The 26302-nt window shown below is 39.5% G+C and overlaps 1 protein-coding gene across 4 annotated transcripts in view; it reads right to left on the reverse strand.

Annotated features, from left to right (window-relative positions):
* LOC107655707 (collagen alpha-1(XV) chain-like) overlaps positions 1-26302 on the reverse strand; it is a 58674-nt gene that overhangs the window by 7205 nt on the left and 25167 nt on the right. For 2 of the 4 annotated variants that reach the window (XM_016443284.1, XM_016443282.1), the window contains exons 4-39: positions 24529-24603; positions 23627-23719; positions 23241-23370; positions 22730-22767; positions 22473-22652; positions 21443-21469; positions 20066-20128; positions 19188-19256; positions 19023-19085; positions 18699-18830; positions 16903-16956; positions 16565-16600; positions 16316-16423; positions 15938-16003; positions 15819-15854; positions 15567-15608; positions 14961-15023; positions 14798-14833; positions 14639-14713; positions 14447-14512; positions 11964-12026; positions 11120-11185; positions 10950-10985; positions 10296-10349; positions 9569-9625; positions 8349-8408; positions 8213-8254; positions 7095-7116; positions 6134-6202; positions 5984-6009; positions 5777-5857; positions 1624-1771; positions 1211-1278; positions 419-547; positions 256-306; positions 59-121 (exon numbers count right to left, since the gene is read on the reverse strand). In XM_016443284.1, the coding sequence (XP_016298770.1) occupies positions 59-121; positions 256-306; positions 419-547; positions 1211-1278; positions 1624-1771; positions 5777-5857; positions 5984-6009; positions 6134-6202; positions 7095-7116; positions 8213-8254; positions 8349-8408; positions 9569-9625; positions 10296-10349; positions 10950-10985; positions 11120-11185; positions 11964-12026; positions 14447-14512; positions 14639-14713; positions 14798-14833; positions 14961-15023; positions 15567-15608; positions 15819-15854; positions 15938-16003; positions 16316-16423; positions 16565-16600; positions 16903-16956; positions 18699-18830; positions 19023-19085; positions 19188-19256; positions 20066-20128; positions 21443-21469; positions 22473-22652; positions 22730-22767; positions 23241-23370; positions 23627-23719; positions 24529-24603 (2487 nt within the window). The remainder of the gene's footprint in view (positions 1-58; positions 122-255; positions 307-418; positions 548-1210; positions 1279-1623; positions 1772-5776; positions 5858-5983; positions 6010-6133; positions 6203-7094; positions 7117-8212; positions 8255-8348; positions 8409-9568; positions 9626-10295; positions 10350-10949; positions 10986-11119; positions 11186-11963; positions 12027-14446; positions 14513-14638; positions 14714-14797; positions 14834-14960; positions 15024-15566; positions 15609-15818; positions 15855-15937; positions 16004-16315; positions 16424-16564; positions 16601-16902; positions 16957-18698; positions 18831-19022; positions 19086-19187; positions 19257-20065; positions 20129-21442; positions 21470-22472; positions 22653-22729; positions 22768-23240; positions 23371-23626; positions 23720-24528; positions 24604-26302) is intronic. The other 2 variants (XM_016443285.1, XM_016443283.1) reach the window with 2 other exon arrangements.

Raw genomic sequence — 26302 nt, forward strand, 5'->3', positions numbered from 1 at the left:
ACTCACACACACTCTCTCACACACACACACACACACACACACACACACACACACTTACTGCGTTTCCGGTGTGTATTTTGGGTGTGTGGCTGATTTGTGGGGTCAGAATAAGGGGTTCAGCCTGTAGGGGAACACAGAAACACAAACAGTCACACTGTAAATGAGTGCCACAAGACTTAAAAAGACTTTTCCATATTAAAAAACTTTTTTTGTCCAATAAAATGTGTTCAGTGAGAACCAAAATGCAGTCCTTACATCATCCTGTGAGAGGACGGGGGACGAATACATCTCAATCAGCCCGCCGAGCTGCGGAAGAAACTCCACATGAAAACTGACCACTTCTAGCTGAGAGAAACTCAACATAAGCTCTGAAATATGAAGAGTATGATGAGCACTGTTGACAGCTGGTATGAGTTACCTGAACCTCTCTCCAGCCTCCTGGAACCTTTATATAGAGTTTACTAGTGTCAATAACGAAAGACAGCGTCCCGTCCTCGAGCACAGACGACTGCTGTCTCATGGCCTGCAGACTCACATACTTCCTGACCTGCAGGAAAACATGCCATTCATTACAGTGAAATACATATAGAAATTCTGTCACGACTTTCTTTCTTCCATGGAACACAAAACAAGATCTTAGATCAAGATATTACTTCATACAAAAACAAAATAAAAAATTATTTTACTTCCATAAACTTTCACTTTCAGATGCAAAAAGTGGTAACATTTTTTCATTGGTTATATCTCTTTAAACATTAATTGTAAAATTCAGAATTTATTCTGAAAAGTATTTAAAATGTATTCAGAATGAATGATTAAATGATGTGCATTTAAGGGACTTAAAGCATTTGCAAAGTTTCATTCCCTTACTAAAAACTATACATTTTTATAAATTATCTATCTCTTCCGGGTCAAAGCGGACCTGAACGCATTATTATGCATTAAGCAGTGCATCTTTCTGAATGAAAGTGAGCATGTTTGATAAAGCAGCCCAGGTCAGGTTGTTCTCATAGGCCAAAATCAAGTATGAGCATCTTGAGATATCCTACGAGAAATATGACTGTATTCTGAAAACTGACCTCATTTACTGCTGTGAACATCTCAGGATCTCAGTGTTTGCATAAGGACACTCGAGCAGAGTGACATTAAAGTAAATGACTGATGTATTTCACACGTTTGATGATACTGTTAGTGTTGTGTTTTCACTCACGGCACTGGAGGCCTCAGCGGCTCGTCCCGGGGGCCCAGGGGGTCCAGGAGGGCCAGGGATCATCACGCCTGAAACAACATGAACTCTTGAGCGTCTGTGCATATCAAAGTGTGATAGCAGCAGAAGTGTTTGCCTTCTTCACGGTGAGATGAAGAGCTGTCGGGACGCTCAGCAGGGAGGAGCATCTGAGGGGCTCCCTCATAACCTTACATCAACAACACATCACTCCTGCGTCACAGCAGGACATCAGGACGGCTTCAAACAAATAAACATGTGAACCTCATGACCCGCACCTAAGAAAGGGCTGCTGGCTTTAGTGACATGGACTGGGCTGAAGATAACCGTGGATTTGTAAAATGAGAAAAAAATACAAGAGACTTTTGAAATGTCAAATACTTTAAGGTTTTTCGTACCAGATCCGTGTTGTCCAGGAGGTCCGGGAGGCCCTGGCAGTCCAGGAGGTCCAGCGATGCCACTTCTCCCGAAACCCAGGGCACCAGGGGGTCCTCGTGGTCCTGGATGACCAGGGGGTCCAACAACAGATTCTCCTTTAGGTCCCTGCTGACAAAACCAACATTATTAGGCATTTCACAGCATTACTGTACATGTGAAAAGCCATCCATCTTGACTAAAAAACACCAGACTTGGTAAAATTAAAGGAATAGTTCAACCAGTAATAAAAATGATCTTCCAGTTATTCAAAATGTATTTTAAATACTAACAGCATGTGGATGGAAATTAGTGAGCAAACAATGCTTCTAAAATTAAAATTATTATTATTATTTTTTTTTTTGTGAATTAGTCTTTTTTTTTTTTATTCATAATATATCATAATGTATAACCATATATTACCTGTATAATTTTAGTATCATTGAGATGCTTTTATAATTTGATTAATATTTTCAATCAGTTTTTATTTTTATATTTTCCATTTTAGTTTTAATTTTATTTAAAGATTTAGTCATTAAAAAAAATTTTTTTTGGTCATTTTTAGTAGTTATTGTTATATATACGTATATATATATTAGGGCTGGTAATTTAATTTGTTAATTAGATTAATTAATTACGGTGAAAATAGCGTGATGGAGCCTAGAGAATATAGTTAGAATGTCCCTAAAATTCAAGATAAGGGGCAAAAATGCCCCTGTTTGAGTTTTTATCTCATATTTACATCGTATAGTTAAGCAATATCACACGAGCAATAAGTGCAATATCACACAAGTGCAAATGTGATACTGATCTTATACAACAGTTCAGTAAATAAGAAGTTAATATTGTGTTATTTTAGATGCAATGTTGTTTGTTTTGCTCAATTTTGCCAATGAAAAAATAAAGACAAAGCAGAACTGTTCGTCTCCGAGCAACACACAGCGGCATTTCATTTCTTAATGCACGTTTTGAATGAATTGGGTGAGCCATTTATTTAAAAGCATCTCAACCCGCTCAGAAGCAGTTCAGAGTTTTGGCATAAGGGACACAATGTCTCTGTTCCCTCCATCAGGGAATGAGGGTTGCCATATGTAACCGAGATACAACCTATGGACTCACTAAAAGGGAGTTCTACATAGGGACGGTTTCTGTGGGGACACCTACCAAGCACTGAACCAGGCGACAGACCAGTTGTCGGTCTAGGTAAACACTGAGTCTTTATTAGGAAAAGGGCAGTGGATTAATTAATTTCCTTCCTTGAAAGGAATAGCTTGCAGGGTCACCACTTGGTCCATAAGGGGAGTAGTGGCAATCTTTGGCATGCATCCAGGCCGGGGTCTCAGAATAATGTAGAGAGGGCTTAGATTTTTCATCTTCTCAGTGAGTATAGTCAGGAAGTCGTCTTCATAGAGAGGAACTAATTCAACTGACTGGAAGGCTCAACGGATCTTTTTCTGTAAGGCCTCAAGGCCATTGAGAGATCCCAAGAGAGGATGAGGCACGTTCTAGGAGGATTCAACCTCTGCGCACCTCATAAGATCCTAATAACCAGATCGTGCTTCCCCACCAATCTGCCACTCACAGGTCCGTGGCTCACCACATACACCCTGAGTGTAAATGCAGAAGGGTGTCTGTCCAGGCCCTCTTGGAACAAGGACAGCACTGATCCGATACCACATCTCCACGGGTCCTTCCCTTGGGAAGAATGCCTTTTTCCTCATGAAAATGTGCCACTTTAGTTCATATAACCACCTTGTGAGGGGGCTCTAGCCTGAGTGATAGTGTTCACCACTGTAGGGGAAAGACCTCTAATCCCAGCTCATCCCGTTGAGGGACCGAGTATGGGGATTCCAGAGATCTGGGCACGGGTGCCAAATAGTGCCTTTGCAATGAGGCTCACTGGGGAAGATGCATACTTGCGTAGGCCCCCAGGCCAGCTGTGTGCCCGTGCGTCCATGCTGAGGGAGGTCTCAGATTGGGAACCACAATGGGCAAAATGAGGAATCCTGTGAGGCAACAGATGTGTCTGTGCATGACTGAATCATTCCAATCAGCTGGACCGTCTGGGGATGGAGCCTCCACTCATCTCGGAGAGGAACCTATCGCAAGAGTGATTCCGCTGGGCAAATGAGGTCACCCAGAATGTGAGTGATTTGCAGAAACCTAAGTTTAGCTGTCCGTCCGAACTAGCACGTGCTTGTCCTGGATCAACTGTCAAGACCTACCCAAGAAAAAAGCACTGCCAACAACTTTTGGGCAATCGACTGCCCGTGCAGGCAGGAACCGAACAGGTCCCTAAGGCTGCATGCCCATTGCATGAAGCACCTCAACCTATCCTGGAATCCGTTGTTAGAACGGTGCTTTTGGACACTGATCTAGAGGCACACCCTCCCATAGAAACAGAGGTCCTTCCAAGGACTGGAATGAGACAGCACCTCGTGTGAAAGCCACATGGTGCGAGTCACTGAGCCATGCTCATCTCAGAACTCGGTCATACAGGCAGCACTGAAGCAGTCTTATAAGCATCTTCTGCTGGCATAACGCGATCAAGGATGCCATACCCCAGGAGCCTCTTAATAATTCAAGAGTAACCGCTATTCCGTGCGTGGAACCCCCAAGCAACTCAGCACTGTTGGAGCACAGACCTCCTCAAGATGTGCTGCCTGGAAACCGAATCCAATTTCATACTGAAAAAAGAGGTGCTCTACCCAGTGGAGAACTTACTCTTTTCCCAGCTGACCTGAAGGCCCATTTGGACTGGGTGATGGGGTAACATGTCCCTGTGTACACCCACCAAGTCTCAAAAGTGGGCAAAGAAGCCAGTCAACAAGACAATTGAAGGTGTGAGCACCCACTTCTCTGAGAGGGAACTGGTGGTGTCACCTGGCTGCGAGAAGATAGCCGTTAGTCGGGCTTAACCACCGGTAGGGTCAGTGCAGTTCTTGCAGGGTGTCCCCGGCGACAAGCAGGCGGAGATTGCTACATTGGGGGTCCAAGGATAGAACCCGACCCAAGCCGAGGCAGAATACTTCCACCCGCTTGCTGACTGTCGAGAATTGCTGGGCAAATTCTTCCGAAGGTGTCACCAGAGAGACCAACCTGGGAAATAGGGGCATCGAGAAAGCAAACTTTCTCAGAACCCACATCCCCGTCAGGTTGAACCACAGGTGGCACTTCTGAGCCACTAATGTGGACATAGCCCTCCCAAGAAGAAGTCTGTTGTCTGACGGGAGTCTCGGACTGCCCTAGCAGGTGGCAGCCTTTTTCACGCAAAATGCACCACGATCGCTCTCTCTGCATCGGAGGACCCCCTTATATCCCTTCGCTGAACCGACGTCAAGGGTGGTGATAAAGAACGTGAGCCCTGAGCGCACCATGCTGACAGCCATGTCCTCACAAAAGGACATAAACCACCCACAAAATCTGCTTCAGCATGGGCGCAGCTCGTGCCTGTCAGAGGGTGAGACGTACAAACCGCAACCAGAAGGGCATGGATGGAAAGGCATGTTGTAAACACACACAAATCCACCGGTGAAGCTCTTTTAGGAGGAAATTTGCTCTCAGAGATCGGCGTTGAAGCACCCAGGGGTACTCTCACTACACTTATCTGTGTATGAGCAAGGGAGAAACTGCTGCTTGTGCCATAGATCGAGGAGATTGAGAGGTGAATCTCCAAAAGAGATGCTACATTGGCTCCGAAGAACAGAACGAGTGAGCAAATGCCACACTGGCCTATTCATACCCGGATATCTGGGGCATGGCCGGCTATGCAAATTCTGCTCGCCAATTTCATTGGCCTTTTCTCAATGATGTCAGAGGTGTCTGGGCTCCCACGTGCAACCCCTAGTGTTGGAACTTGGACACAACTTTGAAGTGACCGACTGAAAGGGAACTCTGAACTATCAATCAGACGACAGAAGGCATGGAGTAGATTGTGTGAAACAGCAAAGTTTGATCATGTTGATCATTTAGAGCTTTAGAAATTAATGATCAAATGTGATACAGTAGCTTTATAGGCTTAAAATAAATGCAACTCTTCTAGAGTCTAATGGAGATCTGACATAATTAGTGGTCATGTAATGCTTTCAGTTGCAGTGATCTTATATAAATTGATGTGTATATATATATGTCACTCACTGCTGAACCTGATCTCCCCGGCAGCCCTGGCATCCCAGCTTCTCCTTTCTCTCCTCTGAAACCCTGGTCACCTTTACCGGCCTGACAAAGACATGCATTCAACAACAACAGGTCAATGCAGTTCCTCAGTCTCTATTTAATCAATGTTGAAACGCTCTCAATATCTGTGAGAGAATGTCTGATGAAGAATGTCTAGATGAAACTCACCGTGACTTTGGTTCCCAGTGTGTCGCCTATGAGAGAACAGATCAGAGCATTAGAAACACGCGTGAGTTCAGAACGACATACAACAAACACCTCAAAGTCAAGCTGTTCCAGGAAAGAAGGTGTGGTGTGATGTGACTGTCAGGTACATACTGGAGGAGGACGATGATGATGATGATGGCAGATCTCTCTCCTGTCCAGACGATGAGCTGCTGGCGCCCTCTACAGGTCAGAACCACACAATCAACACAAACCGTCAGAACAACACCAGCAAACCGATCATACTGACAAAAACTATTCCAAATATGTAACATTAAAATTTGACATTTTAAAAATGAAAATAGTTATTTTTGAAAATTACAGATTGTAGAAAGTACATTCTTCAAGTTCACATTTAAGCAAAATAGAGGAGTAATCATTAAGCAGACAAAACCATTGCCTGATTCATTCTAAGTAAAAAATGACAAAAATAATCTGATCTGATTCTAATGTGAATTCGTTTGAACAAGAAAAGTGAGACAAAAAGTGAAGATTATTTTGTACTGCTAAAAACACTACCATCCAATAGTTTGGGGTTGGTACATTATTTTTAATGTTTCTGAAAGAAGTCTCTTCTGCTCACCAAGGCTGCATTTATTTGATCAAAAAAAACAGTAAAAACAGTGAAATATTATTACAGTGTAAAACAACTGTGTTCTATGTGAATATCTGTTAAACTGTAATTTATTTCTGTGATGCGCAGCTGTATTTTCAGGATCATTACTCCAGTCTTCAGTGTCACATGATCTTCAGAAATCATTCTAATATGCTGATCTGCTGCTCAAGAAACATTTCTGATTATTATCAATGTTGAAAACAGTTGTGCTGCACAATATTTTTGTGGAAACTGTGATACATTTTATTTTTCAGGATTCACAGATGAACAGAAAGTTCAGAAGAACAGCATTTATTTGAAACAGAAATCTACTGTAACAAAGCTCTTTACTGACACTTTTGAGCAATTTAATGCATCCTTGATGAGTAATTGTATTAATTTCTTAAAAAAAAAATCATACAGTGCTCAAACGTTTGATCAGTAGTGTATGATAATCAGAAAACATCTCTTAAAACTCACCTTGTGTAGAATCACTGTTAACCTTACCAACAGAAAAGAAAGACAAATAAGTGTTAATATAACCGGTGAGAAACAGTGTTAATTCAATACGACAGAAACCATCTGGATGTGAATACACACACAGGATGAATATGGAAGACAGAGGAAAGGTCAGTCATGTTCTGATGTTCATGAGATGAAGTATTTCAGCAGCAGATGCTCAGGTGTTGTTGTGAAGGTCTTGCACAACAAGCAACAACTAAAACTTTTCCATTCGGAAAACCAAACATGTAATGCTCGTTCCATTTTGAGATCATGGCATACGAGAACACAGTAGAGTCCGGAGAAGCATGAAGCGTTTATGTCCTCAGCACACCAGCAGCATGATCATGAGCATTCCTCTGTCCGTATGACATGCAGCATGCTGAAATGACTGCCATACAGATGCCTGTGTGGTTATGGACCATACGCACTGAATGCTGGGATATGCACAACTCTCCAGCCTTCATATGTCCAATTACAGAGTGATAAAACAGTCACAAATCTGAGATTACAGCTGCATTATGTGCTCATTTTAGATCATTATCCACAGCATGCATCACTATTCAAACATAACGTGTGTTTACTATGAAATCACTGACTCAGAAACAGCCACTGGAGCTTTGCTTTGACTCTGTGAGTCTCAACATACAGCGGCTGCACTGAAGGAATGCTGAGAGATATACGATACATAAACACTATAAATGCACTGTCCATAAGCCATATCAGTCCTTAAACGCATCTTGAAAAGGACAACAGCACCTCATGCCATAGATAAAGGGAAAATGGTCATATAAAGAAAGATAATGACGCATGAAATCACATATTTGCCACTTTGACATCCATTAAGTTCATGTAAAATGCACTTAATGAATTGGTTATTAGCAGAGACAGTTGAAATGTGCATTACACTTAAGATGGGTCAAGTGTGCATTAGTTAAAAGGTCTTCACTTTTAATTATGACAAATCAACTGAAATGTGGAGGAATAATTATTGAGCAGTGTTAGAGTGAGAGTTAGAGTGAGTTTAAAGACGATGATGATGATGATGACGATGATATTGAGCTGTAGACAGTGCGTCACACACATCAGTCACTCACGGGTATTTTGCAGCCGGGTCGAGGAGGGACTGGAAACACGGTCTACAGAAACATGAGGGAAAGTGACACTGAGCAACAGCACAGAGCATCTGTGTGTATGAGACAGAGACAGAGACAGAGACAGAGACACACTCACTCCATTAGGACAGCTGAAGATTCCCGCTCGTCCTGGAGGCCCCGGCGGCCCTGGCGGGCCCTTCAGACAAAAACAAAACATACACGATTTACACCATCACAAACTATTACCAAACATCATCGACCGGAGATCTACAGCAGACGGGTGGAGCAAGCGATTTCAACACGCACCCATCTTACTAATGAAGGAAAGCGATTAGCACAACAGTCTGCTCTCCGCTTCTAAATGCTTACAGACACTTGTTGTTTTTGCTGTTGTTATGCAGTTTGTGTAACTGCCCTGCACATCCTTGATCTTTTAGATAAAACTGCTCATTTCTTTTTTGTAGAGTATGTAGAGATAGACAGTGAGGCTCACTTTAAAGGAATAGTTCACAAAAAAAAAAGTAAATTTGTTGCAAATGTACTCATCCTCAGACCATAAGTTTGTTTGTTCATAAGATTTGTAGAAATGTAGCACTGCATCAGTGTCTCAGCAATGGATGCTCTGCAGTGAATGGGTGCCGTCAGAATGAGAGTCCAAACAGCTGATAAAAACATCACAATAATCCACAAGTAATCCACAGCACTCCAGTCCATCAGTTAACATCTGGAGAAGACAAAAGCTGAAACTAATCCAGCATTAAGACATTTTTAACTAAAATACCATAGAGTCCATAGTCCATAATAAACATATCCATAAAAATGTATTTTGGCCAGAAGCAACAGTTGATGGACTGGAGTGCTGTGGATTACTTGTGGATTATTGTGATGTTTTTATCAGCTGTTTGGACTCTCATTCTGACGGCACCCATTCACTGCAGAGCATCCATTGCTGAGACACTGATGCAGTGCTACATTTCTCCAAACCGGATGAAGAAACAAACTCATCTACATCTTAGATGACCTGAGGGTGAGTGCAGTTTCAATGAATTTAAATGTAAATATACTTTGATTTTTTTTCGTTTGGCATTTTGGTTCTTGTACATTTTTGGGAAAAGACATGACATGGTTTGAGAAACAGAGAGCTCAACAATCTAGTTTTGTTACTGAAGTGCCATTTAAAATATCCATATCCATATATAAATTTTTTAAACAATAATGTATTAAAACTTTCAAGACAGACAAAGCATGAGCTTCAAGGCTGCTAAACGATGACATACTACTGTAGTAATCAGTGCCATTTCATTTGAAAATGGGTGAAAAATATGTTTATATATATAAACATATATATAAACTCACAGGTAAACCGACAGAATCTCCTTTTTCACCCTTATGGCCGTTAATTCCTGGACGACCCTGAAGAAACACAGCATCACATCCATAATTACAACCATAACACACTGTGTATATACATATCTTCAAACGTTTGGGGTATTAAAGAAATTAACACTTTTATTCATCAAGGACGCATTAAATGGATCAAAAGTGTCAGTAAAGACATTTATAATGTTACAAAAGATCTCTATCTCAAATAAATGCTGCTCTTCTGAACTTTCTGTTCATCTGTGAATCCTGAAAAATAAAATGTATCTCAGTTTCCACAGAAATATTGTGCAGCACAACTGTTTTCAACATTGATAATAATCAGAAATGTTTGTTGAGCAGCAAATCAGCATATTATACTGATTTCTGAAGATCATGTGACACTGAAGACTGGAGTAATGATGCTGAAAATACAGCTGCGCATCACAGAAATACATTACAGTTTAACAGAGATTCACATAGAAAACAGCTGTTTTTCACTGTTTTTATTGTATTTTTGATAAAATAAATGCAGCCTTGGTGAGCAGAAGAGACTTCTTTCAAAAACATTAAATACTCTTACGGACCCCAACCTTTTGAACATCACTGTTAATCTTGTTAAGCGTTATATAATGCTGTAATGTCCACTAATGCAGTTAATGACAGATATTGTATACTGTATATTGAGTCTGCATGTACAGGTTTATGATTTTAGGTAACGTACTGAACGTCCTGGAAATCCAAACTCGCCCTTTGGTCCAGCGGGTCCGATGGGGCCCTGCATGTGATGACATAAGACAGAAATCACAGGAATGCAGACTAACACAAACAGGTGCAGAGCTCAGTGTCGTCTGCTCTCGCCTCAGCACTTCAGCACAAAACTTTTTGAACAGAAGCAGCTGTACGCAAACAGCAAAGCCCCCGGAACGGGAAAAACACAGATGAATTGTAAAAGAGTAAAGGAGTCCGACTGTTGTAAGAATTGCAGAAAAATATCGAAAAGGCTGATTTGCATTGTGTTGTGTAGCTCCGCCCACAGGGAACTCTCATTGGTCCATTTCACATAGTTGTATATTAAATGTCAAGTGTGCACTGATTGGCTGTGATTTGTCATTTCTTGTGGTATTTTTGTTTTAAATGTGGACAGAAAAAATGACGATGCTGGAAACTGTGAGAAATTCAAGTTTTAGAAAACGAATTTCTACAGGAAAATTGAGGAACGCCAGAAAAATAGTCGGAGAATGATGTAAATAACTATATTTTTCTGATCATTGATGAGATTAATTAAACACACTCCCTCTAAACTTTCATTTGGAACATTCATAATGAATAATAAGAGTCAAAGTTGAATAAATGAGTCACAACATCTTCCTCTCACCGTTTGACCTGGAGCTCCAGGAACGCCACAGTCTCCCTGTGAGAATCAAAGAAAATAATCAAATAAATGCTTTACTAATCATGTCCGTCTATCTGAACTGTCTCAGAGAGGTTTGGTCTTGAGTAATGCAGCGGTTAGAGGACTGTGACGGCTAAGAAGTCATCGCTGACCTTCAGTCCTTTCGCTCCCTGCGGCGCATGAACTCCAGACACAATCCCCGGCTCTCCTTTCTGACCCTACAGCAGCAATTCATGCGAAACACACACAGCAGAATTAAAAACACACTCACATCCATATGCAGCAATGACAAGAACTTCTGATAACAATCTATGAAATCAGAATATGATACACACACAAACCTCTGCAGCTATTTGAATTACACACACACACACACACACACACTCACTGTATACACAGAGTGTGTGTGCGTGTGTGTGTGTGTGTGTGTGCGCGCGTGTGCGTGTGAGTGTGTGTGCGTGTGTGTGAGTGTGCATGTGTGTGTGTGTGTGTGAGTGAGTGTGTGTGCGTGTGTGTGTGTGTGGGTGTGTGAGAGTGCGTGTGTGTGTGTGTGTGTGTGTGTGAGAGAGTGCGTGTGTGGTGTGTGTGTGTGTGTGTGTATGTGTGTGTGCATGTGCATGTATGTGTGTGCACATGTGTGTGTTTAGTGTGGGAGTCATTATGTTTCTCTGCTGAGTGTTTTTTATCATTTTAAATCACTAGGAACTTTTCGTGGCCCATGAGTGATCATACTTTGAGACTGACTGAATTAAATGAATCAGATACTGAACCTTTGAATGGAAGCAGTTCTGCTGTCAGTGGTCTGAGTGTGTGTGCTGTATGTGTGGTCTGATATTGAGTGTTTCGAGAGGTTTGCATGTGCTGAACCTCAAACGATTAGATTCTTGATTACATGCCAACAGACAGCACCAGCATGCTCCGCTTTCTCTTCTCTCAAATCACACACACACATACTCATACACACCTGCTGTACTGACGCATCTCCAACTAACTTACCATTAATCCTGGAGGCCCCTGAACCCCCGGGGCCCCGGTATCACCCTTCAGACCCCTTGGTCCCTGGTGGAATAAAACAAAATAATTTTGTCACCGCTGCTGTAAGATAATTAACCTATAAAGTAGATTTAAACATTTTCTGAAGTGCAAAAACCACACAAATATTCATGGTTCTCAAACCAAGGCTTTCAACTATAATTACTTACATTAACTTCAAAAAATACTTAATTTCTATTGCTGAAACACTTACTGAATTCCAGTAATTGTTCTAGTTAAATGTTCCACTGAGACGTCACAATATAGAGTGTGTTTTTGCGAAGGGTTATTATCTTAAACCGCACAGCACATTTGGAAGCTCTAATGGATTTGTGTATTATATTATAAAGTCTAAAGAACTGTAAGCATTTGACTCTGAAGCAGAAAGCTCTGCTCTGAGGAACCTTTCACATGATGCGCAGAACTCTGTTTATTTCACTTCATTTCTGCTCGTCAGTGCCAGTAAATTATGCAATAATGCAAAGCTAATGTGTCGTAATTGTTTAAAACAATTTCACAGGCAACTCGACTTATTGTAAATATGTAATTAAACCGCAGTGTGTTTACATTCCTGTGCGTTCCGTGAAGCGAGCGTGTGGTTTTGAGCAGCTATTGTACCATAATCTCTACGCCCGTCTATCTTCAGCGTTTCTGTTTTCGCAATAGAATGAGAGCAGTTTGGGAATTAAAAGCAGTGAGAAATATAATGAAAAATAATAGTTGGAATACTATGGCCAAAAGTACAAGTATAAGATGACAGCCATATTTCAAGACAATTCATATTTCATGACAAGTGATATTTCATGCTTGTTGAGCTTCTGCTGAACTTATATTCCACCACACAAATGACTATATTTTTGTTAAATGTGAGTTTTAAATTTCATTGCATTTCCATCTGGAGTTCATTCATTGACTTTAAAAGTTAATCTTCATAATAACTTTATGATAGTATTAATAATGAAGCAAGATGACATCCAGAATGGCTGAAGAATGTCAGACAACATTTCTAACTGGCCTTCACTGCAGGGAGCCAGCAATAGGTTCAATACTCATATTAAGTGTGGTGCAAAAACATGACACTGTATCTGTCCAGTCAGCAGGCTTAATTTACCCTAAATACAAGTTTATAATTTGCTGGTGCGTTTCCTGACTCGCTGTTGTGTTTTCCGATTCAGTGTTGTTTTGTTCTGATTCATTGCTCTGTTTCCTGATTCGCTGTTGTTGTTTTTTTTTCTCTGATTCACCGTTATATTTTCTGATTCACTGTTATGTTTTCTGATTCACCATTATATTTTCTGATTCATTGTTATGTTTCCTGATTCATTGTTATGTTTTCTGATTCACTGTTGTGTTTCCTGATTCACTGTTATGTTTTCTGATTCACCATTATGTTTTCTGATTCATTGTCATGTTTTCCGATTCACTGTTGTGTTTCCTGATTCACTGTTATGTTTTCCAATTCATTGTTATGTTTTCTGATTCACCGTTATATTTTCTGATTCATTGTTATGTTTTCTGATTCACTGTTGTGTTTTCTGATTCACCGTTATGTTTTCTGATTCACCGTTATATTTTCTGATTCATTGTTATGTTTTCTGATTTACTGTTGTGTTTTCCGATTCACCGTTATGTTTTCTGATTCATTGTTATGTTTTCTGATTCATTGTTATGTTTTCTGATTCACTGTTGTGTTTTCCGATTCACCATTATGTTTTCCGATTCATTGTTATGTTTTCCGATTCACCGTTATGTTTTCTGATTCACCGTTATGTTTTCTGATTCATTGTTATGTTTTCTGATTCACCGTTGTGTTTTCCGATTCACCGTTATGTTTTCCGATTCACCGTTATATTTTCTGATTCATTGTTATGTTTTCTGATTCATTGTCATGTTTCCTGATTCACTGTTATGTTTTCCAATTCATTGTTATGTTTTCTGATTCACCGTTATATTTTCTGATTCATTGTTATGTTTTCTGATTCACTGTTGTGTTTTCTGATTCACCGTTATGTTTTCTGATTCATTGTTGTGTTTTCTGATTCACTGTTGTGTTTTCCGATTCACCGTTGTGTTTCCTGATTCACTGTTGTGTTTTCCGATTCACCGTTATATTTTCTGATTCATTGTTGTTTTTTCTGATTCACCGTTATGTTTTCTGATTCATTGTGTTTTCTGATTCTCTGTTGTGTTTTTCTGAATTGCCAATCTGTATTTAGATTCACTTTGTCTTTTCCAGTTTGTTGTCTTTTCTGATCTTTTGTGTTTTGGGATTTGCTGTTTTCATTTCTGATTTGCGGTTTTGTGTTCTGGTTTGTGAATTTCATTTGCACTAGCGTACGAATATGAACAAAAAGACGTTTCTGGTTTGGTGTTGATAAAGATTAATTAAGCCATACTGATTAGGCAATGAACATACAGACAAAAAAGTTTAGGGAGTGGTTTCTTACCAATGGTCCTTGTGGTTCAAAAATCCCTGAGAGGTTAAAGATTCCTTCAGTGTCATTCATCATCAACTGAGGGTGGAAAAACAATTCAAAATTCATTCAAAATGCATTGGAATTAGCATATACATCTCCAAAATCAATCCAGTGTGACATTTAAAACAAATTCTAGATGTTAATGGACTCATGTTAATGGACCTCATGTAGGTTGATGACTGGTCCAGGAGGCCCCGGAGGTCCAGGTAAACCGATTCCATCCAGACCGCTCTCTCCCTGAAACACAAAACACATCAACTACTGGCATCGAAGCTGATGGCTCTGAGAGAGACACGTGACAAATGTGATTTGGATACAAACCTTCTGACCCATATCACCTTTCTCCCCCCTTTCCCCCTGAAAAAGTTTACAAAACAGCAAATTAAAAACAAATTCCTGTATTTTATTATCAAAAAGGATCCATAAATTGACTGAAATAGAATGACTATAATTTTATACAGCCTATTTTGTTTAATATATTTACTTGTCGCCCAGGCAGTCCAGATGACCCAGGCTGTCCGTCGTCTCCTTTCGCGCCCGGCTCCCCCTAGTGGAGTGAAGGAGAAATGATTACACAAAATTAAAGCATTAAACACTAAATCAAATGTTAAATGAATGTCTGTGTTGCACAAACAAGCATCACATGTTTTATAATATTTACATAGCATATAATAAATCATATATAAAATAGTTATCCTGTGCAGAATTTCTATGAATTTGTGAAGCTATATTAATCATGTTTACGGCAGATAGTACGTTTGCCACTAAACATGGGAGCAATTTACTTGTGTTATATTAAGTGGGATCCGATTTAGCTGATAACTTCCTGAATCCAACTTCTGTAACTGTGTGTGTTATGTAATATAAAGCCATTACAATGCATTTTTACTTTGAATTACACTATGAAGGAGTTCAAAGCCTGAGGCGCATTCACTGACCCTAACAGATGTGCTGAAGATAGGAACTTTGTGGCTAATGGGGAACACGTGGATGAGAATGGCGTGCTTCCTTTGGAAAGCGGGAATGGAAACAGTTGTGGAAGTGTGTGTGTGCATGTTTTTGTGTATGTGATTGCGTGAGGAGCACAGACCTTCACTGAAACACCCGGAGGGCCGACGGCTCCTTCTTTCCCCTGAAAGTGTAGAGTTGGGTTCATTTAAATTAAATCTAAAGCATCTCTAACACTAATAAATTTTTAGACAGATATGCATCGTCTAAATATTGATTCCCAGGTAATGCCAGGTAAAAATCGCATAACAGATGCCATATCATGGGTTTTACAGTATTGATAGATCACGCCAGATTTCTCTGTATTTTGTGCAGATCTCTATCGTGCATGTACCTGTGGCCCTGGAGGTCCTGGGAGCCCAGGAAGACCCTGAGGATGAGAATATGCACGAGAATGAGCTGCAGTTCAGCTGTAAGAGCCAGAAAAGCCTCAGTAAATGTGAATGTACGTACAGGTGGTCCTCTGGGCAGAACAGGTCTGAAACCACTGCTTCCATCCAGACCCGACCCCTCCAAATCCTGCCACAAAACAAACAAACAAACAAACAAAAAACAATACCGTTTATTCAAAGGCTAAAACCACAGGCGGCTCTAAATTCACCTAATTTCACTAATTCAAACGCAAGCTTCAAATTCACTTTCAAGAGCTTTCAGTTCATGTGAACATATGAACAAATACAAATCTGTACTCCTTTAATAAAATACCCAACACTCACATGTAAATAAATGGTTAAAAACAAACAAACAAATATAAAGGAAAGGACAGATAAACAAACAAACAAATAAAAAACCCTGCTAAATCTATAGACTCTGAAGGTCTGTGAAACACACCATCATGTCAAAACTGAAGCCTTTTCCCGGAGGCCCCGGAGGGCCCGGCTGACCCCTGGGGCCCTCAGATCCCGTCTGTCCTGGGAGCCCCGGCTGGCCTGCATCACCCTGACAGACAAAGATCACTTCTAAGGTTATCAACAGCCTAGTCTTCAAACTAATGATACATCTCAGATTGTTCACAATTCTTTTACTCATCATTTGAAGTAGTTAATCTACAAGACAAGTAGCTGATCCAAATGACTTTACCTTTGGTCCCATGATTCCAGGTAAACCTGGTTCACCCTGCCAAAAAAAACACGAGAGGTGTCAAAATCACTGTTTGGAAACAGATTTGATTCTGCAGGAGGGTTTGGAACGACACAAGGCTGAAGATCAGAACATTATAAGCATGAAAAAGACATAATCTGCGGAAGGTGTGACTTCACTAAATGTGTATGTATAATAATCATGCATCTAAATGTTCAAAGACAGCAAGAGAGGAACACAGGATTTAAATAAACAATAAAACCAACCAACGGTGACAAATACAAATGCAAGAAAATATACCCCTGGAAAAAGCCATGTTTCATATTCAGATATCTTACTTTCCGTCCTTTCTCTCCTTCTTTGCCTGTTTGTCCGTCTCGCCCATTTTCACCCTAAAATGAGAGAAATCACCACATAAGGACCTCCTGCATATATCTAATATTAATAATTAATACAATACTAATAGCGACAGATGATAACTGTCTATATGGTTTCATCTGAAGTGTGTTTCTCACACTCTCATTTCTTGACTCAGGTGTTATTAGTCTTTTGTTGAGCAGTCTTTCAGGAGAAGCGTGAGGCTTTTGGTGACGGTGTTTCAGCAGGAAACAGGAAGTGAGTTATAGTGTTGTCCTTTCCAAAGGCAGTTTCCCCATCATAACATCATACGAGCTCAGCAGATGAATATCAGCTCATATGAAGAAGAAATTAACCCTGAACTCCGTCATCATCACCCCTCGTCTGATCTGTGCTCGATTCACAGCTTTACGGGTCAGTGTTCATCCCAAAACTTTATTGGATTAATGCTATCTGATCGGCTCGGGGAAAAAACTATTAATTTTCATTTTCACTCAAGACAAAACATTTGGGAACAATTACTTCAATCAATAAGAATGTAATGTAATGCTTCTGAGAACTGTAATAACTCTTCAAACTGTCCAGAAATGGCATTATGGAGTCAGATATAGAATTATATATAAACTCAGGATTGCGAGAAAAAGAATTGAGATAAAAAGTCACTATTAAACTTTTTTTTTTAAATGTTACATTTTAAAAGTTTTTAAAAAATTTTATTCCATTTGCAGAAGAAAACAAAACTAAACTCAAACTTAAACTCAAAACTTAAAAAAAAAAGATATAAACTCAGAATTGCCAGATGTTAAGTCTCAATTCTGACTTTTTTCTTGCTATTCTGCCATTTTTCATTGCAAAAAAAAGTCAGAATTGTAAAATAAAAAATCAATTGATTATTATTATTTTTTTATCCCATGTTGGAAACAAGCTTCTACAGTACAGTGAAGTATGGGGCTTTGCTAAAAACTACTGCATGTATTTGATCAAACTGCTGACAAGAAGACAGGTTTCCACATGACCCTTCCTCACACAAACACTTGATTCTGACGGGTGTGATGAAAGCAGAATGAGATTTCTGATGGGAGAAACAACTGCCTTTGGCCTGTGGTTTGAGTTTAGCATCTTGAGACCAGCTCAAATCCAGCCCCACTGAACCAGTCCTCAATCACCTGCAGCACAGTGTGTGTGATGACCTCCGGAATAAAGCCTCTGCTCAGTCTATTAACACCTGCTGAGATGAAGAGCTCAGCCACAATAAAAGTGTTAACCGACTGTCCCTCGTGTTCTTACACACACAACGTCATCAAAGCTCAACCTCCGGCATCACCATGATCTTCAGAAATCATTCTAATATGCTGATTTGCTGCTCAAGAAACATTTCTGATTATTATCAATGTTGAAAACAGTTGTGCTGCACAATATTTCTGTGGAAACCGTGATACATTTTATTTTTCAGGATTCACAGATGAACAGAAAGTTCAGAAGAACAGCATTTATTTGAAATAGAAATCTTTTGTAACAGTATAAATGTCTTTACTGTCACTTTTGATTCAGTTATGAATATATAGTATATTTGTACGATACCCTTTAAGACTCAAAACTCTATTATTGTATGGCTTCATTTTCTCCATTCATTACTCCACAGGAAAAGAAAATCTGTTCACTCATGAGGAATGAGGGTGAGCAAATAATAACTTTTAATTTTAGGATGAACTTTAGCTCAGTTTGACACGCGGGTCTGTAAGCGCCTGTTTAAACTCCAGTACTGATCCTCACTCACCGGGAGTCCAGGCTTCCCCGTCTCCCCGTCTTTTCCAGGAGCTCCTGGAGGCCCGATCGGCCCCGGCTGAGCTCCGACAGAAGGGCCCGGAGGTCCTGGACGGCCCGGTGGCCCCGGTGGCCCTGGAGGTCCCTGGTGGGAGCCGAAAACACTAACAATTAATCTGAGTACCAAATTCTTTGTCTGACAACTCATATCCGTGCATCTTACACATGACTACCTCATGTCTCATTTTAACAGCGTTAAATCATTTAAGTGTCTCAGAGTTCCTTTGATTATTTGCACCCAGAGCTCTCTTCATTTGAACAGACTGTAATAACTCACCCGTATCAGCTCTGTGTCGCTGTCCAAATCCAGATCGCTTGATCCTGAGCCGTCGATGCCGTCCTGCTCGTGGGAAACGCTCAGTGAGTTTACAGCCAGGCCATCTGCTATTATGATGGACATGATTATATAAATATGTACATAATAACATATTATGGTACACACCGGATACTTGAATGTCCCTGGCGGTCCGGGAGGTCCAGGCGGCCCCGGGATGCCCACACCAGGATCACCCTATCAAAGCATAAGCCAGGAAACCGTGGATCGTTTGCTATGATTGGCCCCAATTCATCATGTTAGCAGCACTGGTTCAAGTCTTTTCCCATTCATTTTTCCCATAGGGATTTTTAAAAGTCTTTGTTAAAGCGTTATAATCCATGAACCAAACCAACCAGCTACGAGGAGAATCACAGCATTACAGACTCTGATATGAAGCAGAATCACAACATGAGACAAAAAGACACAAGACTGCGACATTAATGGTTAATTGAAGGAAGAACTACAATCCCATGAAGCATTGCGAATGATATTAATCGAATTAAAAATGATGGAGAAATATAAAACTATGCATTTAAAGCTGTTGATTATATTCTACAAAAACCAATTAATATATTTTAAGTTTGTTGCAAAATTTGCATACATATATACAAATATTTCAGTATTTTGAGAGCATAGGAAGACTCATTTGCCATGACTTATGACAGTGGGCGGAGCTAAAGAGCCGCGACTCTCTGATTGGTGGAATTTCTGCACAGCATCATGGGTAATGTAGTTTTCACTGCAAATTCCTCAAATTAAACATGATTATTTGAAATAAGTTAAAATAACGTGGTCTAATGGCTTCAACTAAAGCATATGCCATCAATTAACAACCTTGGAACTCATAACAAGTCTGTCTTTAACGGTTTATAAGTTATAGTTAAAAAAACAGTTTCCCTATGGAGAAAATGAATGGAGATTTCACTTCTGAAACCTGACTGACAGACTCTATAGGTTTGTTAGGCATGCTATTATAAAATATAATCAGCCAGTGTGTGTCATACCTTGTCACCCTTGGGACCCGGATCTCCAGGAAGGCCCGGGAATCCCGGAGGTCCAGCCTCTCCCTGTACGTGACAGAAAGAGAGGAAAACAAATGTGTTCATGTTAGTTTTGTCCAGAATAAGGCAGTGCTGTTGAAGGCACACTCTCTCGCACAGATCTGACAGAAGGACAGTGCGGTGACGACCCCGGGCCGCTGGTTTAATTAGCCCTACAGGTGCTCACGTTCTCTGACCGCTGACAGACTGAGCAACACTTCACTGGCCGTGACTCACTAATAATGAGGCATGGATTCCAGTTACTAAAACATTAGCGTGTATTCCTGGGCTCTGCTGCACACATGTGAGCGAAGCATCCAGCGGAGACGTGAGTACACCACTGCTGCAGTAAATACAGAGATAGCGTGCTGCATTAAAGGCTTGATGTTCAGTTTGAGTTTAGAGTTGGTTTGGCCACAGCCAGTTCATGAGACATAAAGTGTACAGTTCTCAAGCATTTAGGTTTCTATTTCCACATCCTGAGGCTGCTAGAAAAAAATCTGTTGCTGTTTCACTTCACATCGAAAAGCAAAGCTTTCACAAAGGCTATATATCAATGATAACTTTATAAAAACAAAACATAAAAAGTCAATACATACTAATGTTTTTAAAATGTTTTTGAAAGAAGTCTCTTCTGCACAATGAGGCTGCATTTATTTGATCGAAAATACAGTAAAAATTGTGAAATATTATTATAATTCCAAATATCTGTGTTCTATGTGTATCTCTGTTAAACTGTAATGTATTTCTGTGATGCGCAGCTGTATTTTCAGCATCATTACTCCAGTCTTCAGTGTCACATGATCTTCAGAAATCATTCTAATATGCTGATCTGCTGCTCAAGAAACATTTCTGATTATTATCAATGTTGAAAACAGTTGTGCTGCACAATATTTCTGTGGAAACTGTGATACATTTTATTTTTCAGGATTCACAGATGAACAGAAAGTTCAGAAGAACAGCATTTATTTGAAATAGAAATCTTTTGTAACATTATAAATGTCTTTACTCTCACTTTTGATCCATTTAATGCAGCACTAATGAATAAAACTATACATTTCTTAACAAATGTTTCTTATTCCTTTTTCTTTTTTTTTATGTTTAGGTTTGTGTTTTTTTTTTTTTTACTGTAAATAGGATGTAATGCTTGTAATCAGTGATTTAAACGTTAAATAGTGTATTTAAATTAAGGTTTTCAAATCAGGTATACAACAGGTTCAATGTGTGGTAAATAAACTATATATATATATATATATTTTTTTTTTTTCCTGGGCAAATGTTCAACAGCTCAAGACTCTATCATACACACAGTATCTACACAGAAACAGGGGAGATACTCACCGGAGCTCCATCTTTCGCTGGATCACCCTGTAAGAGAACAACATCAACATTAATGCAGCACAATATCTGACCATGCTTCCGTTTCTTGTGCTCGGAGACATGATCAGAAACCGGTTCAGCTCATTAAGCGTGTGGAACATGTGACGGACTCTGGGACACGTGTGTGATTGTGTGTGTGTGTGAGAGAAAGAGTTACACAGCTACGAAACACTGTAAACCCCTGTGTACAGTCTGCCATCGAAATGAGCAATGCTCGCAAAAAGTGAACTAAACACCACCATAACAGGTTTGCAGCACGTCAAAATACATGCATATCTACACAACAGGTCTACCCCAACATCAGGCCACGTATAAGCAGCTGTGGTGATGAGCAAGCGTCTGTCCACAGAAACAGAAGCTGACGTTCTCTGTTAGTTTAATTGTGTGCAACAGTGAGTCATTCACTGCACAGCGAGTATTAAACTATCACAGACAGAAAGAACGAAAGATAAATAAGAAACAAACAATTCAATTAATTAATTCATTAGTATTTTTGTCCTGTTTTCCAGTAAAGTAACATCCTTTAAACAAGATACAGTACATTTATTTAAGAAAGCAAATGTGCATAGGAAGATTATTATCCAAGAATATATCTTGAATTAAGTTACATTTTTTGTTTATTTGTTTATTTTTATTTTTTAGAAATTAATACTTCAACAAGGATGCAGTCAACTGATCAAAAGTGACAGAAAATTCAGCTTTGCCTTACAAGTATAAATTATTATAAATCGTAAAATGCAATATTATTTCACAATATTACTGTTTTTAACTATATTATATATATATATTTTTTTATATTTAAATATTTTTAATTAAAACATTTTTGAAAAAACACACACACACACACACACACACACTCTCTCTCTCTCTCACACTCACACACACTCACACTCACACACACACACACACACACACACACAGACACACACAGACACACACACAGTGATTGTTGAAGGTGCTGTGTGCTTCGCTCTGGTTCTGCTTTACTTACAGGCTGGCCGTCTTGTCCTGGTGGCCCCTGCGGGCCCTGGGGCCCTGGCTCTCCTGGTGTGTGTGGAGCGGCGGGTCCTGGAGGCCCCGGGGGCCCTCGCTCTCCTTTCTCTCCCTTCTGCATGGTTATGACCTGAGGTGGACCTCGCTCTCCTTTCTCTCCTTTCTGCATGGTAATGACCTGAGAAAGCAGAAGAGAGTCAGCTGCGGAGAAGGCCTGAGAGAGTAGAACAGAATCTGTGATAGAGATGGACTCACATTTCTGTCCTGTGAAGCTCCTTCTGATCTGATCGGCTCTGCAGTGATAGAAAAACAGATATCATGATGAAATCTAATTACAGTTTTTTACGATTGCTTACACACTAAAATTAAACTTTTCCAACAATTAGCAAAACCTTACACTCAAGGAGCAAAACACAAGGCTAGATTTGAACAACTGTAAGCACATTGTCAGCTTCACACTATTTGCAAAACATTACACACAGTGATTTGCAAAACACTAAACACACTTGTATACATCAGACACAGAAGTATATCATGATGTCAGGCCGTTTTCAAAATTGTGCTTAAGCAATCGTAAAAAACTGTAATGCGTATGAAAAATCTCCAGAAATCAGATGATCTCAGCATCGATAAAGGCTTGTCACGTAAACTCGGGCTCAGGAAAATATCATGTGAATAACAGACGACTGCTGAAATGAGAGATGAGACTGACAGGATTAAAGACAGACAGGGGATGATCTGAAGATGACTCTGTGAATGCGTTCACCTTTCGGACCGCTGATGATGATGATGTCCTCTCCAGAGCCTTCCTCCAGGTCCTCATCATCCGTCTCAGTGAAGAACGAGGGAGATTCAGTAGGTGGCGCTCTCATCGGACCGGACTCTATATCCTCCGGCTAAACACCAGACAACCGAAGACAATACAGGAATGAAGCCTGAGAATCACTCCGTGGAATCAAGATATCATCGCTACATAGGCCTTTTATTCAGATAAATAGTAGCGTATATAATATTATAAAATAGATTAAAATAAAAAAATAACTTTGAATGGAGTTGTACTCATAATCTGAAGTTGAATGTCCTAAAAGCAAAGGAAATGTTTTTTTTTACCGTGAAATAAATGAGTTTGCTGCACTAGACAGTGTCACTCACCATCGTATATTCTCTCTCTTCAAGCACTTTCTTGACCTCGTCTGGTGTCTCCGTGTCATCGTAGATGCTGTCACCGCTGCCGTATCCAGACGCCTGGAATGATGCAGTCAGTGGTTAGTTCATGTTCATTAGGGATTGAGTGTGTGTTTGTGCTGTCTGGAGACACATGATGAAAATTAACTCACTTTAACTCACAAACTACAAGAATGGACCAAAAATGCCATTAAACTAAAATAATCCCACAAGCAGCAATGCTGAAATGGCAAACATAAAACATACAAATAAAACACGTTTCACAACAAGTCCTGTGTAAAGCATTTGAAACCAAATCCGTGAATAAAACCAGAGCTTTACAGTAAATGTGTTGCACAGCACAGCAAAACGCCTGTGATGTGCTACTGTGGCCACTAGAGGACTCTCTTACACCAGCTGTGATAGTGAGCTGCGGCTGACTTTACACTAGTGAGGCACACCGGTAACCAGTGGCATAAACTGCTGTCATATCTTGAACGTAGCTGGCTTTAAACACATGTCAGTATATGGAGGGCAAAATATATTACGCGTTTAAAAATATATTTACATTTTTAAAACACATTTTCAGAAATATACAAAACTGGCCAAAAATATATTGTAAAAAATATATATTTATGTAAATATAATTTGAATTTTAACCTTTTTTAAAAAATATATATATATAAAAAATAAAAAAAACTTTTATGGGCAATCTCATCATTAATGCATATATTTAACATGACCTTCTGAGGTTGATTATCAGAATTGCTCTTTTTTTTTTAGGAGCTTCTGATTTTGTGCCATATTATATTATATTTTACCTATTGATGTAAAGTGATGTATATCTTTTGTGTTTATGTGAATCTGCAGATGGATCTGCTGACACTCACGTAAGGATCGTCCTCCTCACACTGTTCATTTGGAGAGCTGGGATCCGCCGTCAACAACAGCTGCTGGATCGAGCCCTGCACACACACACACACACACACACACACACACAGAGAAGGAGATTTCTGTAAATGTTCACTCTTCAGTCCTAAATAGCCTGAAACTGTTTATCAGATGAATCTGTAAAACTCAAACACTGCTGCTGTAAATCAGTGATACACAGCACACACAACTCTTGCAAGACTCTTGTGCAACACATCCAGAGGAAACACACCTGTTTTCCATTCGCTGGAGCAACAACAAATGCTGAAAGTGTGGGAAGAAAGACAGAGAGAGAGAGAAAAGGATTGATCCTCGCATAAAAATATCGATTCTCAAGTGCATTTTTAACCTTTAATTTTATTTATTTATCAAGAAATTCGGTGCATAAAAAAACTTCTAAGTATATTAGCGAATAATTGTGTAGGATAGAAGCATTTCTCCTGCTGATCGGAACACGCAAATGCTGAAAGACAGAAGCAATCAATCACAGACAGCGGTCGCTGCTGACGCATGGCTCAGTGCTTGCTCAGATAGGGCTGCGTTTCCCAAAAGCATCAGAAGCACAAGCAGATCTATAGAAACCATTGCCACATTATTACATTAGCCTACATAACATTGCTACTATATATAACATTAATTCTGAAAAATGCATCACGGTTTCCACACAAATATGAAGCAGCAATAATAATCAGAAATGTTTGTTGAGCAGCAGATCATCATATTAGAATGATTTCTGAAGATCATGTGACACTGAAGACTGGAGTAATGATGCTGAAAATCCAGCTGCGCATCACAGATGCATTTTAAATTACATTTTAAAATATATTAAAATAGAAAATAGTTATTTTAATTGTTATATTTCACAATACTGCTGCTTTTACGTTTTTTTTTTCTTTTTCAAATAAGTGCAGCCTTGGTGAGCATTAGACTTAACAAAAAAATATTACAAAATCTTACTGACCCCAAACTTTTGTGAACATGTAATATTTATTTTAAATTGGCTAGTTTGTGCAAGTACATTTATTTAAACTGGTTGTTAAAAGTTCAAATGGATTGTGTCATGTTCTGTAATTGCTGTTAATAAACCTGTCAGAAAGAAATATGCTAAAGTGTCACCTTTAGGAGTACAACAGCCTGGCAGCCTTTTACAAAAATATATGTAAAGTATTTGTACTAAAACTGCAGTAACCACAAATTTACCATGGTAATAATAATAATAATGCATTTAGTACTTATGTAACACCATGTTTATTTCTCATGAGGTATCCTCAAAGGTGCACCTTTGTAACTTATCTACCCTTAAAGCACGCACACTTGTATGGCACTAATATGCTCTCTTTCAGGGGTATAGTTGCACCTTTGAGGTTACTGCCCCAGTAAAGGGCTAAAATACAATTATAGGATATTTCATTTCTGACAGTGTAAACAAAAAAGGCCTATGAAATGTTAAAAAACATGGCTTTAAAATCTAATATTAAGTGAGGATAATTACTGATTATATTCTTTTAATAATTTAAAAGATCAGTTTAGTTTAGAGGTATCGGTATCGGCAATACTGGGCTTGAAAATATCGGTATCGGATCGCAAATAAAATAAGAGGTATCGCCCATCCCTAAGAGAGAGAGAGAGAGAGAGCCTTTGATAGAGACCAACAAGCCCAATCATAATCAATCAGATCAAAACGTAGCATAATTCTATTAATTTTCTTAAGCTATAGCGCCCCCTATCACTGGG

This window comes from Sinocyclocheilus anshuiensis, unplaced genomic scaffold (assembly GCF_001515605.1).
Source record: "Sinocyclocheilus anshuiensis isolate Anshui unplaced genomic scaffold, SAMN03320099.WGS_v1.1 scaffold631, whole genome shotgun sequence".
Classification (NCBI taxonomy): domain Eukaryota; kingdom Metazoa; phylum Chordata; class Actinopteri; order Cypriniformes; family Cyprinidae; genus Sinocyclocheilus; species Sinocyclocheilus anshuiensis.